The 12,280-nt window shown below is 42.1% G+C and overlaps 1 protein-coding gene across 1 annotated transcript in view; it reads right to left on the reverse strand.

Annotated features, from left to right (window-relative positions):
* Positions 1-12,280, reverse strand: part of CPAMD8 (C3 and PZP like alpha-2-macroglobulin domain containing 8) — a 54,719-nt gene continuing 42,439 nt past the window's right edge. The window contains exons 37-43 of the mRNA XM_076359437.1: positions 8,878-8,952; positions 8,045-8,150; positions 7,845-7,955; positions 6,949-7,161; positions 6,418-6,492; positions 1,149-1,317; positions 1-831 (exon numbers count right to left, since the gene is read on the reverse strand). Of these exons, the coding sequence (XP_076215552.1) occupies position 831; positions 1,149-1,317; positions 6,418-6,492; positions 6,949-7,161; positions 7,845-7,955; positions 8,045-8,150; positions 8,878-8,952 (750 nt within the window). The 3' untranslated portion in view covers positions 1-830. The remainder of the gene's footprint in view (positions 832-1,148; positions 1,318-6,417; positions 6,493-6,948; positions 7,162-7,844; positions 7,956-8,044; positions 8,151-8,877; positions 8,953-12,280) is intronic.

A 12,280-nucleotide genomic window follows, 5' to 3' on the forward strand; every position in this document is an offset into this window, starting at 1 on the left:
TTCAAAGGACTGCGCCTTGGGTCAGCTTTATTTTCATGCCAGGGTTACAAGGAGGAAAGGGGCTGAGAAGGCTGCAAGCAGCCCTTATCAGCACATAGTGCAACATGAAGAGGGCTCACCCACCTAATCCTTGGCACCGCTATGGCTGGCAAACTCCCCACCTGAAGCCTGCAGCCACACAGTAGACAGTCAAAGCCTTTGAGCCCTGACACTGGATTTCAGTTTTCTCTTGTAAAATGTACCACCTCCCAACAACTTTCCTGAACACGGAGCCACTAGGGAAGTTTTTCTCTTGTGGGACATTGCTGTGGGTGCAGTAGACTTATGGGCTGGGGAAGATGATTAGCCTCTTGCTATGTCATAATTAGCAAAACACACTGATTTTTATTATTATAATTTGAGAGAAAACTTCTCAGCCATCTTTCCTCAAACAGCAGTTCAGCTAAGCACAAGGCCTGGACTTAGCTTCTAAATGTAGCTAGGAAATGGCATTTGCAGTATCCTGACAGTAGAGAAAACACTTTGAAATGGTCTATAGGTTTGAATTCCAGCCCCTATTTTTCTCACCTAGAGGGCACAGTATATTGGTCTCCCATCCTTGGAAGTAATCCAAAGAGGATGCACAAAAGGCAGGAAAATTGACAGAAAAATAACGCTGAGTGTCCCCCTTAGCGCTCCAGATCCCCCCCCATGGGGCAGCAAAGCCTACAGTTCTGAGTGCATCAGGAAGTAGTCATCGTTCGGTTTCTGTTCTGCAGCAGGTCGTCTGTAGGAACAAACTCATACAGGAGTTGATTCTGAGCCTCTTCTCTTTATTTAAATTATATATTTCTGTTGAAAAGAGAACATAATGAAGAAAAGTCACTTTCCCGTTACGTATCTTTGTGAAACATCACTGGGGCTGGGCAGAGAAAAGCTTAAAAGGTCACTTTTTATTCTGCTAGGGATGGAGACATTCAGGTCACAAAGACTTTTATGTGCTGCCCTAGCAAGATCTTGTTCCTGGTGATTCCTTGCTAAAGAGGTTAGCAAGTCAGTTGTAAGAACACCCCTTCTGAGGAATTGAATACATTTGACCCCACACATGAGTTAGTACATTATATGTTGACTCCCTAACCAGATTTATGATCCCCCGCTCTCCGGCTCACCATTCTACTGTGGTCACTACTTCCTGAATCTTGTCCACTTCTTTTAACGTGCTTGCTGTTGTCAGTTCTGCCACAATCTCAAAGACATCAGCTTCCGACGCATAGGGGTCTGGGTCATATTCATAGGAGTAGTATGACAGATCTGTCTGTAGCGGAGGGCCTTCCTCTGCTGGAAAAGAAACCACAGAGTCTCAGGTTGTGCTTTAGCCAAAGAAACTGCATTTCAGCATCATGTATTGCATCACAGAGAAGGGGAATGACATAAAAGAAAAGGAATGTTAATCAGGGGGCAAATCAGGGGCCAAATGAGTGCCTTACATGAGTAAAGGAGGCTACACATGTCAATGGACCTGCACATGCATGCTTACATTCACATGCAAGGAGAAAAGCTGCTGTAAAACAGAATTTTCAATTTCCCAGTCTGAGACTCGGGCACTGGGAAAAATGAAAGAAATAATAGGAAAAAAAAAAAGGGGGGCCCATGTAATTTGAAAAAAAAATCTCAAAGTTTCATTTTCAAGTATCTAATTTTAGGCATTAACGGAGGTGCTTAACTTAGGAACCAGTTCACACCAAGACCTCTCTACAGTAAGAGTAAGAGATATCTTTGGGAACACCAGATGTCACAGACGATTTACTCTGCACCCTGAAAATACATCTCTCTCCTTTGACTAGGTCCAAGCCAAGTACCTCAGTTAAGGAGAGACCAATCCATACGAAGATGTGTAATGTGTGCATTCTTTTAAGCACCATTTTATAAAAATCAGTCACAAAGCTAAAGGGCAGACCGTGTTACAGCAGTTTACTTGGTGCATGTCACGAAAAAGATCAGTTTAAGCAGCTAGATTTCTTTTCAGCCCAACCAGAATGAAGATTTTGGCACAATAGGCCAGGAGCCTACATCAAAGCCATTCGCTTCTACCTCGGCCTGAACTAGCAGTAGCTGAGATACATCTGCTTCCGCACAGTCACATACCACTGAGAAATTTCCATCATTTAAGATAGGAACAGACACATCACAAACAGAAACAGATATTTATCCTCCTTGCATTCACTCCAGTCTATACTAAGACATGGGCAGGTCACTCACACAGTACATATCCCACTCAAAACAGGCTGTGCCTCTCTGTGGTGGGTGATTGCTCGCTGTCCAGAGGGTAAGACTGCAAGATAAAACTTCTAGGAATATCAATAGGTCCCTGTTTTCTAAACTGTTCTTCGAGCCAGCTCAGCTGTCCATCTTCCTGTTCACTTTCCATACACACTGCTCTAATCCAAACCAAAGCAATCACTGAAACACAGTTGTTGTGAGGAGGAAAAGTGCCCCTCCGCCCCCTCCTGCAAAGTTGGCTTTATTTAAGGAGAACACTCATCAAGGCCTTTGAAAATGTTTGTTCTCTAGAAATAAGATATCTGAAGGCTCTTCCCTGTTGCCTCTCACATCCTCCCAGCAACAGGCTCAGCCCTGGGCAAGGGAACACTTGCCTGAAAGCAGTCGGTCTCTGTGTTCACTTCTTCTTGGCCTTCTCCATGTGAGAACCTGCCAGATCATGAGCTCGTTCTATGAATGGATGATTGCTGTCCACCAGGGACAGAATTAACATCACAGACCTCACTCTTCCCAGGAATGCAGCATTGGAGTCAAAGCAAAGAGGAAAGGCCGACATTTCCTGTTGCATACAAACCACTCCCCCATCTCCAAATGTTTGTGCCTAAGCCAATGTTTGCTGAGCACCGATGAGGTGAAAGGAAAAATGGCCCATCGCCAGTTCAATCAATCCTAAAAGAAGAGCGGTCCTGTGAATAATGCGCCTGCCAGGGAGCGTTGCGATATGACTCCACCTGGAAGCAGAGCTCACTCTGACGTTCCTGTTAGGAGCTAGTGATGGGTGATGGCATTTAGTTTTTTAAAAAATAACACCACCACCACCAAATAAAAGTATCAATTCCACCTAGAATTTACTTCCAGCTACTGGCCCTTCTAACTGCTAGAGCAGAACTGTGCAAACAACACGGCTCCAGCTGTGGGGAGAAGGCTGGGGGGGTCAGACAGCACGAAGCTGGGTGGGCTGCCCGCTCAGAGCAGCGCAGAGTGCAACACGACAGCAGCACTGATACCACTGAGTACTGCTGCACCACACTTTGATATCGCTTCTCCATCAAATACATGCAGAATCACAACATTACCGTGATATCAACGTATTGTCTTCCAACATCAGTGGCTATACATTTAGCACTTTCATCAGAGAAGATTTAGGCAATTTCAGAAGAGTGTTAATGATCTATGGAACCAATCAAAGCACCACTTCATCAGAGAGATGGTATCAGAGCTACTGAGGATCCCTGAGGCTCTGAAATCCACCCATATTTTTGTAGCCTAGTGTGACAATGATGTTAGGAAAGCCACAGACACTCGAGATACTGATACTCCAGTTAGCAACAAAAATCCTGCTCCAGGAGCTTTCAGTCCAAACAAATATGAATGGAACAGGCTCTGAAAGCATACTAGCAGAACTTCAATGCTTAGAGGCAGGCGTGGGTCCATGCTACTCATCAAAAACCTGTTCCATCCCTCTGAGTCTCAGTAATTCACCTGTGAGAAAGAACAGCTGAGGAAGGGGATTCAGACATGAGTTGTTTCAGCTGAGTCCTGTCACCCTGCACACTTCCCTCTCAATCAAGAGGATATTTCTAAAGATGCCAAGAGGATCTACCCATCTGTACAAAAAAAGGCTACAGTTTTAAGATCAAACCTCAGCCATTCTGCCTCACTTGCTGCAACATCTGCTGCTGACTTTTGAAAGGCATTTTAAAATGCTTTGACAATAGCTAGGTGCTGCAAGAAGCACTGCATCCTGATTTTTCAGGACCATCTATATACAATTGCTTACCTTGAATAGCATAACTCAAAAGCTGTTGTTTGTTCTAGCAAACTCACTTGTGTATGTGGAACTACACTGCAAGTCTGTGTTTGCCAGAGTGAGCCCGAACACATTACGAAGTTCCCCACTGTTTGCTGGAAGGAAGCTGGCTCTCATTGTTTCCATTGCTGGGGTAACATAGACAAGAGCTAACAATGAAAGCATCAATCAAACCAAGCTGAGCCTGCACAAGTCATATGGCAAATACAGAAGGATTTCAGACTATATAAACACCACGAGGTTCTCCAAGAAAATGGTATTTCCTGAAGATTAACACACTGAGGCAGTTTCACCAACCTGCCCTAAGCTTGATTTGGCTCCTGGAGTTTTGCACCCTTTTAGGAAATCGCAGATTTAGACATGGCTCATCAAAACGTCCACTAGAAACCCAGAGCACCTGAGCCGACTTAAACCAATCACATGCTTCAATGCTAACAAACCAGTGAGTCCAAATGAAACCCGTGTATAAGAAGGGATTCATTCATTTGTTAAACTTTGATTCATGTACCGTGTGGTTGACCTGAGAGGAGCCCAGAGGATTAATGAAAATCACATGCTGGGCGCTTTTCCTGATGCAGGATTTAGTCAGTTTTACTTTTGAATGCTCACTCTGCCATGGCTGCTCAGACAGCTCAGTTCAGAAGAGTATCTGCCTTCCAGGAGACTCTCAACTTCAACGCTCACAGATCCTAGAACAAAGCCAGCTCTAAATGCTTGTGCTTTGACAAACATCCTTATGGCATACAGGTTAGTTAAACTAGTATCTGTATAAAAATGCCACACACACACACACACAAAAAAAAAAAATCAGAATTTCCACTTTTGCTCTTATTGATAGCCTATTGAGCCAACATTGCTTTTGTATGTTTAGAACAGAAACCAGAGGGTTATTTTTCTTAGACAGATACTTTAATGCAGATTATTGCAGAAACACTGTTCCGAAAATTTTTGGATTGTGGACTACTGTCAAGTTCCACAATTTTTTTCCCAGGTAACCGTATTTTTACTATCAAATTTTTATTTGAAGATAATGTAATTGCAGTCCCATTTTGTAGACCAGCAGCTAAACACTTAGTATGGCCTTGCATACTAGCAGTGCCCTACAGAGCAGTTTGGAAATGCTGCTTTAAAGGGTTCAGATCGCAAACAGAGTTTCCATGCTGAGTACATAGCATTTGCACAGAATAAAAAGCAACAAGCATTCATCTCGGTTATTCTAACAGACAGCAATCTTATGTATATATTCACACTAAATCCAGAAACAAAGGGAAGGAAAACAGGAGAGACATTAAACGCTGTAAGACTGAATGACCTATAGTCATAATGGAATATTCACCATGCTTTTACACCTTAATAAGAAAACTGTCCATCAACTTCTGTAGAGCAGAGGAAGGGCAAAGAACAGGATGGTGTCTCTCATGTTGGACACATGCTAGTCTGAACTCTGGTGCACAAGAAGGACATGAGAAGGCACAGAGTCTTCTCTTGAAGAATTAACTTGCTTTACCGATTTGTTAGGAGAGTTACAGGCCAGGGGAAAATTAATGAGTTGAAAGCAGCCAGGAAAAATCTAGTCCAGTTTATTTACTAGAAACAGCATGAAACAAACTATTCTATTGACCCTCCACTGCTTCTTGGTGAGATTTATTGTGAGCCATGAGCAAGTTCGACATGAGTCTTGGAAAACAGTGTATGAATATAAGCACCAAATAAAATGAGCAGCCAAATTCCTGGCTACTCCATCTACTGACCTTAACATTTTTGCTCACTGAGGCCCTTTATTCCAAACAGCAGCTCTGAGAGAATCAAGACTGCCAGCTCAATTTTTGCACAGAACTGCTAGGGACAAAGTTAATCCACCTGGATTCTAGTTCTTGCAATGGTTTGGTCTGTTGTCATGTCCCATTCAGTTGTTCGTTGAAACACATTACATCAGCCTGGTTTTAAAAGTGATCTTTTCAGCTTAATATTGAAGAAAAGATCACAGAGTGTGTGTTGTTCAAACATGCCAAGGCTGAGAAAATAGGAGGGTCACTTGCCCACTCCTGTGAACAATTACCTAAATCTTGCATGTGCATTGAACAGAGCAGGTATCATTCATGCAAGATTCCCTGAAAGGAAAAGGACTAGAAGAGCTAATCTGTTGTTGAATAGTTACCATCCTAAGTTTCCTTAACCTCTTCATTTTTTCTGATTTCTGAATGTTCTGTCTTTTCTAAAAGATTAAGAAATCCAGCATCTTTACTTAAATGTGCTTAAGAACCATATATACTTTTATACAGTTATAGGATAAGCTTTAACCTTGCTAAAGAAAAAGGCCTTGGATAAATGCAAAGGTATGATACTACCTGCTGGAGTTTGTTGAACACTGGGTTGCTCAACTGTGTGGGAGTGTGTCTCCCTTTCTTCTGGCAAATTCTTGGCTGTAAATAAAAAGAAAAATAAATGCATTGGTCCTAAAATTTGTTAATGAATCTCTAGAAAACGTTTGCATTTCCAGAGGTGGCATACTCAGTTCACGGGGTTACTGCACTACACATCTTGAAAGCCCATGCAGAATCTCCAAAGGATGTTACATTTAATGGATGTCATTTTTATCTAGGATAATTCACTTCAGATAAGACAGTACCACTAATTTTCTCTGAAGTTCATTCTGATTGGTAAAACGAGAACAGAAAACCAGTTATTCTGAGCTAAGCAGGAAGGCAGCTGCTCTTAGAACTTAATCTCCTGTAGTATGAGTAGCAAAATAATACATAGGAGGTTTCGAATTCTCCCCTTTTTCCTACCACACATATGTAATTATCATTTGCTTAGACAAAGATTTGTAGCGTTCTGCAACTAGATCATAACAGAAAAGGGAACTGAATGAAACGTACAGGCAGAACATTGCGACATGGGCATCTGTTCTATCCTTGTATTATTCCGGCACGATGCTACTTCCATCTGGCAATGGTTCGGGTAAATCTGTCCATCTGATCCACATACAGGCTCCCCATCATAGCCACAGTCTCGCGAACACATGCACTGCTCAAAATACTCATCCTCCAAGCAGCCAAAAATGTTATTGCATGGTCCAGAGTGAACAAAGCCTGAAAAGTAAACAAAAACATCCAAAGCAATATTTTTGCATAGCATGGGGAAGGGGAAGATGGAGTGGCAATTTTCTTCTATTTCTCTGATGTAAGTTTTCATGTTGAATTCCCTAAGACTTCTCATAGGAATTTACAAACATGGTAGAATAAAAAGCTCTGGGAATAAAGCTGTCTTTCTGAAAGAACCATATTGCAGCAGATTCCAGATACAGGATAAAGCAACTATTTAATATGACATAGAGGACAGAAAGGAACATATAGTTTCTGGGGAAAGTTATTCCTTTCACTGATGCATGAAATTGTTCAGTCTTCCTACAGTTAATTGTGGAACTCTATTGCAAGATATTTTAGAGAAAGAAAACCAAATTGCATTTTAAAGAGTTTTTACCTTTATGTTTATTAACACATCTCACCTTGTGCAGGTTCGTCCAGAATTATACATTATATCTTGCCTCTGAAGCAAATAATACTCACTTTGGTGACTGAAGAGCAGACTACATTGGTCTGTTTGGCTGTTTTAAATTTAATACTGCTATCCCACAAACCTTTGTAAAACTTCCACTAACACAGATAGTGAACTAGAACATTTTTCTAAATATAATTTTGGGTTCTGAACTCCTGGAAAGTATGTCTGTGGGCTCCATTTTCCAAAAAATCTGCTTGGCTTTGGTGCAACTTACCAACCCATTGGCTAGCTGAGCTTTCCACCTCATTGCATGTTGGCCCATCACAGAGCTCCCGAGCCAAGGGACTGTTTTCACTCACGTTGTAGAAACGAGTTGCTTCAAAAGCTGCAGGCCAGCAAGAATGAGAAATCACAACTGAGCCTTATGCCTAGAGCTCTAATGCTGGCAAAAATCAAGGGAAAACAGGCACATACCTGGCTCATAGTAATCATACACTTTGATAGGAACAGGAGCTGTTTTCCCAACTATATGCTCTCTGAAAGCTTGAAACTTTACACACGTCATGCACTGGCTAGGAATCTGTATGAAATTATGTAAAAGACTCATTGTAACAAAAGCTGCACTTTAAGTGAAGACAAAGACAAATAAATGTAGTATGTGCCCCTAATGTAACACGCTGGCCTGGACACTTGGGGAGAACGAAGACACCTCCAATACTAGGTATAGAGACAAAGATAATGAATAAAAGCCAAACAGGATGAATTAAAATACGTGATACTTTGCTGGCCTTTAAAGCACATACTTGCCATACAACAATGTCAGAAAGTCAAACCTGAAACTCAAGCTGTATTCTCTGGCTTACCTAACACCACTCCGGTCATCAGCCAGCTTGCTAATGCAACTAGCTAACAGTTTACTGCTCTGACCAAGCCAAGAGAGATCTCATCTTCCACTCTCAAGTATGTGCTGTGTGATCTAAATTAGACTGCATTTTTACTCCGTCCTTTTAGCAATGCTAGTTGTACCTGAAGGTGAGATTATTTTGAGGCAAAAACTAAGTAATATTTGCCCAGAAATTCTATATGGGCTGACGCTAATCACCTGCCTCTGTTATGCTTTGGTTTCCAACCAAAACCGCAACACCTACCTGCCTCAAAAGAGGCTCAAGCAACTGGCCAGCTAAAGCTGCATGGTAATCCTCACCTGTGAGGGACCATCAACATCAATACACTGTACCTATGCCTGATCCACTGGTCATTTGCCTTTCATTGAAAAGGAACACAATTATAAGAAACAAAGTCATTACCTCATCAAAATAAAAGAGGACTTTTCTTCCATCCACTTCATATCTTTTTAATCCAATTTGCTTGTTCATCAGTAACTGGGAAAAAAAATCAACAGGTTTAGTTTCATCTCATTTTATAGAAAACAGGCTGAAATTAGAAAATAAGAAAGATTTTAGACTACTTAGAAAACTGATCAGACACTAAACCCCGGGGATTTCTTGTGCTGGAAAAGGATGTTTCAGTAAGAGAGGGGAAATGCAAAGAGGACTGCAGTTGCTGTCACACAACTGAGGAAAAAGCCATCTGTGTTCTTTTCTGTAACCTAAGGAGGAATGTTTGCAAGGTGCATAACGCTGAGGGTTCTTCCTGGTCCCTGGTGCATTTATCTCCCTCAGACTATGCCTGACATATCATCCATAATCTAACTGAATAGCTCCCAGATTGTTTTCAGTACCAAGGCTCAAGCAAGACCTCAGAGATCCCCAAACACTCGATAAAGTCTCTAATTTACACTCCTTCAGACCACCAGGGAATTATGCTGCTGGATCGCACCGGGTATTAAAGGTCCCCTTCTCCCACCAGCTGAAAAATCCAAAACATTCTTCTGCCAAGAAAATTAATCCTTACATTTGAAAAGAGCAGCCATTTGAAAGAGCCCTAGGCATCCTTCCTTTTGACGAATGGGGTCAGGCCAGGCCTCTGCTACTCATCTTCTCCCCCTTTGAGGCCCAGGGATTTGTAGTTTGCATTGTACCAGTCATGCCTACAGACTACCTCCTCTTATGCTTTTTATTTATTGGGACAATCTGCATATCTAAGGAGTATCAGAACACAATCTAAGAGTACTTCCCACATCTGGGCTGCTGCTGCCCCTAATCTACCCCAGCCATTTGTAAAAATGCTCTAGCTCATCTTCTCATGCTGACTGTAAGTCTGTATGTATATCATGATCACAGACTTTTCAGAGGAAAGTGCAAGAGCCCTTGTTTACAGAATTACTGCACCACCTCAAAGAATCTAGTAACTATCTCCCTGGTACAGAATGCTAATGAATCACCACCAAAATATAAATGCTACCACCTGATATAATTCTATGAAGTTTTATTTTAAAATTTCCAAGAGAGTTACTCCTATAATTTTCTGTATTTGGAATACTAACATCTCGATATTATAGTGACTGTCATATGCTGTATGTACTTGATCAGTCAATTGGTCATTACTGTTTTGATAAATTGTATTCAGAACACATCTATCGTGAAAAATATTTAATCCAGAAGCTGGGGAGGATGATGGTCTGTGGAAAAGGACTCTTGTGTTTTAATCCCAGTTTGGGGAGCGGAGTAAGTGTCAGAGCAGATACTTTAATTCTATTCTCCAAACTGTCCTATTACTTTAACCTCTCTGTCAGACAATCCCTTTTGTGACATAGGGATAATATTTCCTTGGCTTTTTTTTTTTTTAATGTTCCCAAGTTATTTTGAGATCTTAGAATGAAAACTCTGCGGAAAGGAGAACAAAGCATTATTATCATGCATTAGAAAGAATGACATGAAGCAAAAAGCATTTCTACTGAAATTTGCCCAAACCTGCTACCAACAGCTTTAACTGTGAATTTCTTCAGCATAGTGCTTCTAGTTGTAAAACACTGCACACAGCTTCCTGCTATTACTGTAACAAGCAAAGGAACATGTGTTTAAGTCCCACACAATATGGAAAGGGCCAATTTAATTTGTCCTTATAATTTTAGGGGCCTGATGGTGGCTGTTATTACTCAGCAGTAGATGGCTGCAGACAGTCCTTTTATGAGGGCTTGGAGAGGCTGGCGCCACCGGGAAATGCTCAGCTCAGCTAAAGTTGCATTTTTCTGGTGAAGCTTGATATATACCAGCCTGTGGTGACCTCCTGACCTTGTCGACACCCAGCATTATTAGAAGGATTTGTGGCTGCACAGCCAGGGGGGCTGCCCTCAACGTGCAACAGAGCATTCATTAACCATCACTGCCCCGGAGCTGCACGTGGGTCCGCTCTGCGCACACTGCTCCCTTGTGAGGGCAAACAAACAACAAGGAAATCTGATTTACAGCCCTGCCCCTCCTCACCAGGAGGAGAGGGAAATGGCTAGGGGAACAAGAAAATGCAGCAGTGGGAATGACAGGGCTCTGCTGAAGGTGGTGTCCAAAACACAAGACAAAACTAGTACCGGGTCTTCAGTGGAAGTATTTAATTTTTGTCAGCATGATTTGGATACACATTTGATAGCCATTAATAAATCACAGGGGTTGTATGTGCATCTTCACTGCCTACCTATATATATGCTTGAGCTTTGTCCCTACATTTAATTTTACAAATGCAAAGGGTTTCTGCACTAAGAAAGATGGTAGTATCCTTCCCAATTTAGCAAAATCTCCTACTGCCCAAAGGAAGTAATTCTGTTCTGGTTATGGAAATGGACTGCCCAGTACTGAATCCCAAGCGCAGAATCCTCTCTCCAAATCGAGGCACCAATTACATAGTCTTTTGCCCAAAGAACTTTCAAAACGGTGGGTTTTGAACCAGCTCTTTCGTATCTGACAAACACTGAAGAAGTACGCGCTGCATGGAGTACCTGACATCCTTCTGAGATTTGCAAGGACTCAACTCAGATCAGCTCTGTGCTGCAGGAGCTCGGCCTTCCCCATTAAGAAAGAGAATCAGCTCCTTTTCCCATTAAGACAGGGGAGAAAGGAAAACAAATCACCTGCTATTCTATGCCCAGAGACCCTATGCCAGTGTAGATGGGGCTACACTGTGACTCTGTTGCTTCTCTACCCATAGAGACAGGAACATGAAATTCAGACAGGTGGGAAGATGCCACAAGGGAAAGCACAATCGTCTCATCTGCTTAGCGCTAGAGAGCTCATTCAGCATTGAGAAAATAACTCTTGTGCAGCAGCAGGGCAGCGTGCTTTTACCCTCTGACTGCTTCCATCCAGGCCAGGTTTGGGGATATGACAGAACAGAGGAAGGGTATGAAGCTGACACATGATGCTTCCCAGACTTTGATGCATCTATCTGACACAAGCAGTGTGGGTAAATCTCCCCGTTTCTCTGCTCTAGTTTCCACACGCCCACTGTTTGTTTCTGATTTAGGAGTGCTGACCAGCACCTGGCCAAGGAACTAGCAGTGCTGAGGCACCAGTAAGATGGCACCGAATGTGACAGAAGAATCTCTGAAGCCATGAGAAACCAAACATTGGAGGCAGGCTGATGTCACAGAGCACAAGGATTATAGCAACACACTAGAAGACAAGAGAGAATAAGACTGCAAACAAAAGTGTTTTGAAACATTATACAGCTAGTTCATTGGGGAACCAGAATCCGAGTTTCCTTGCAGAGTGTATATCCTAATGTTAATCATATATTCACTATTGTCTTCAGCGTTTC

This window comes from Aptenodytes patagonicus, chromosome 25, assembly GCF_965638725.1.
Source record: "Aptenodytes patagonicus chromosome 25, bAptPat1.pri.cur, whole genome shotgun sequence".
Lineage (NCBI taxonomy): Eukaryota > Metazoa > Chordata > Aves > Sphenisciformes > Spheniscidae > Aptenodytes > Aptenodytes patagonicus.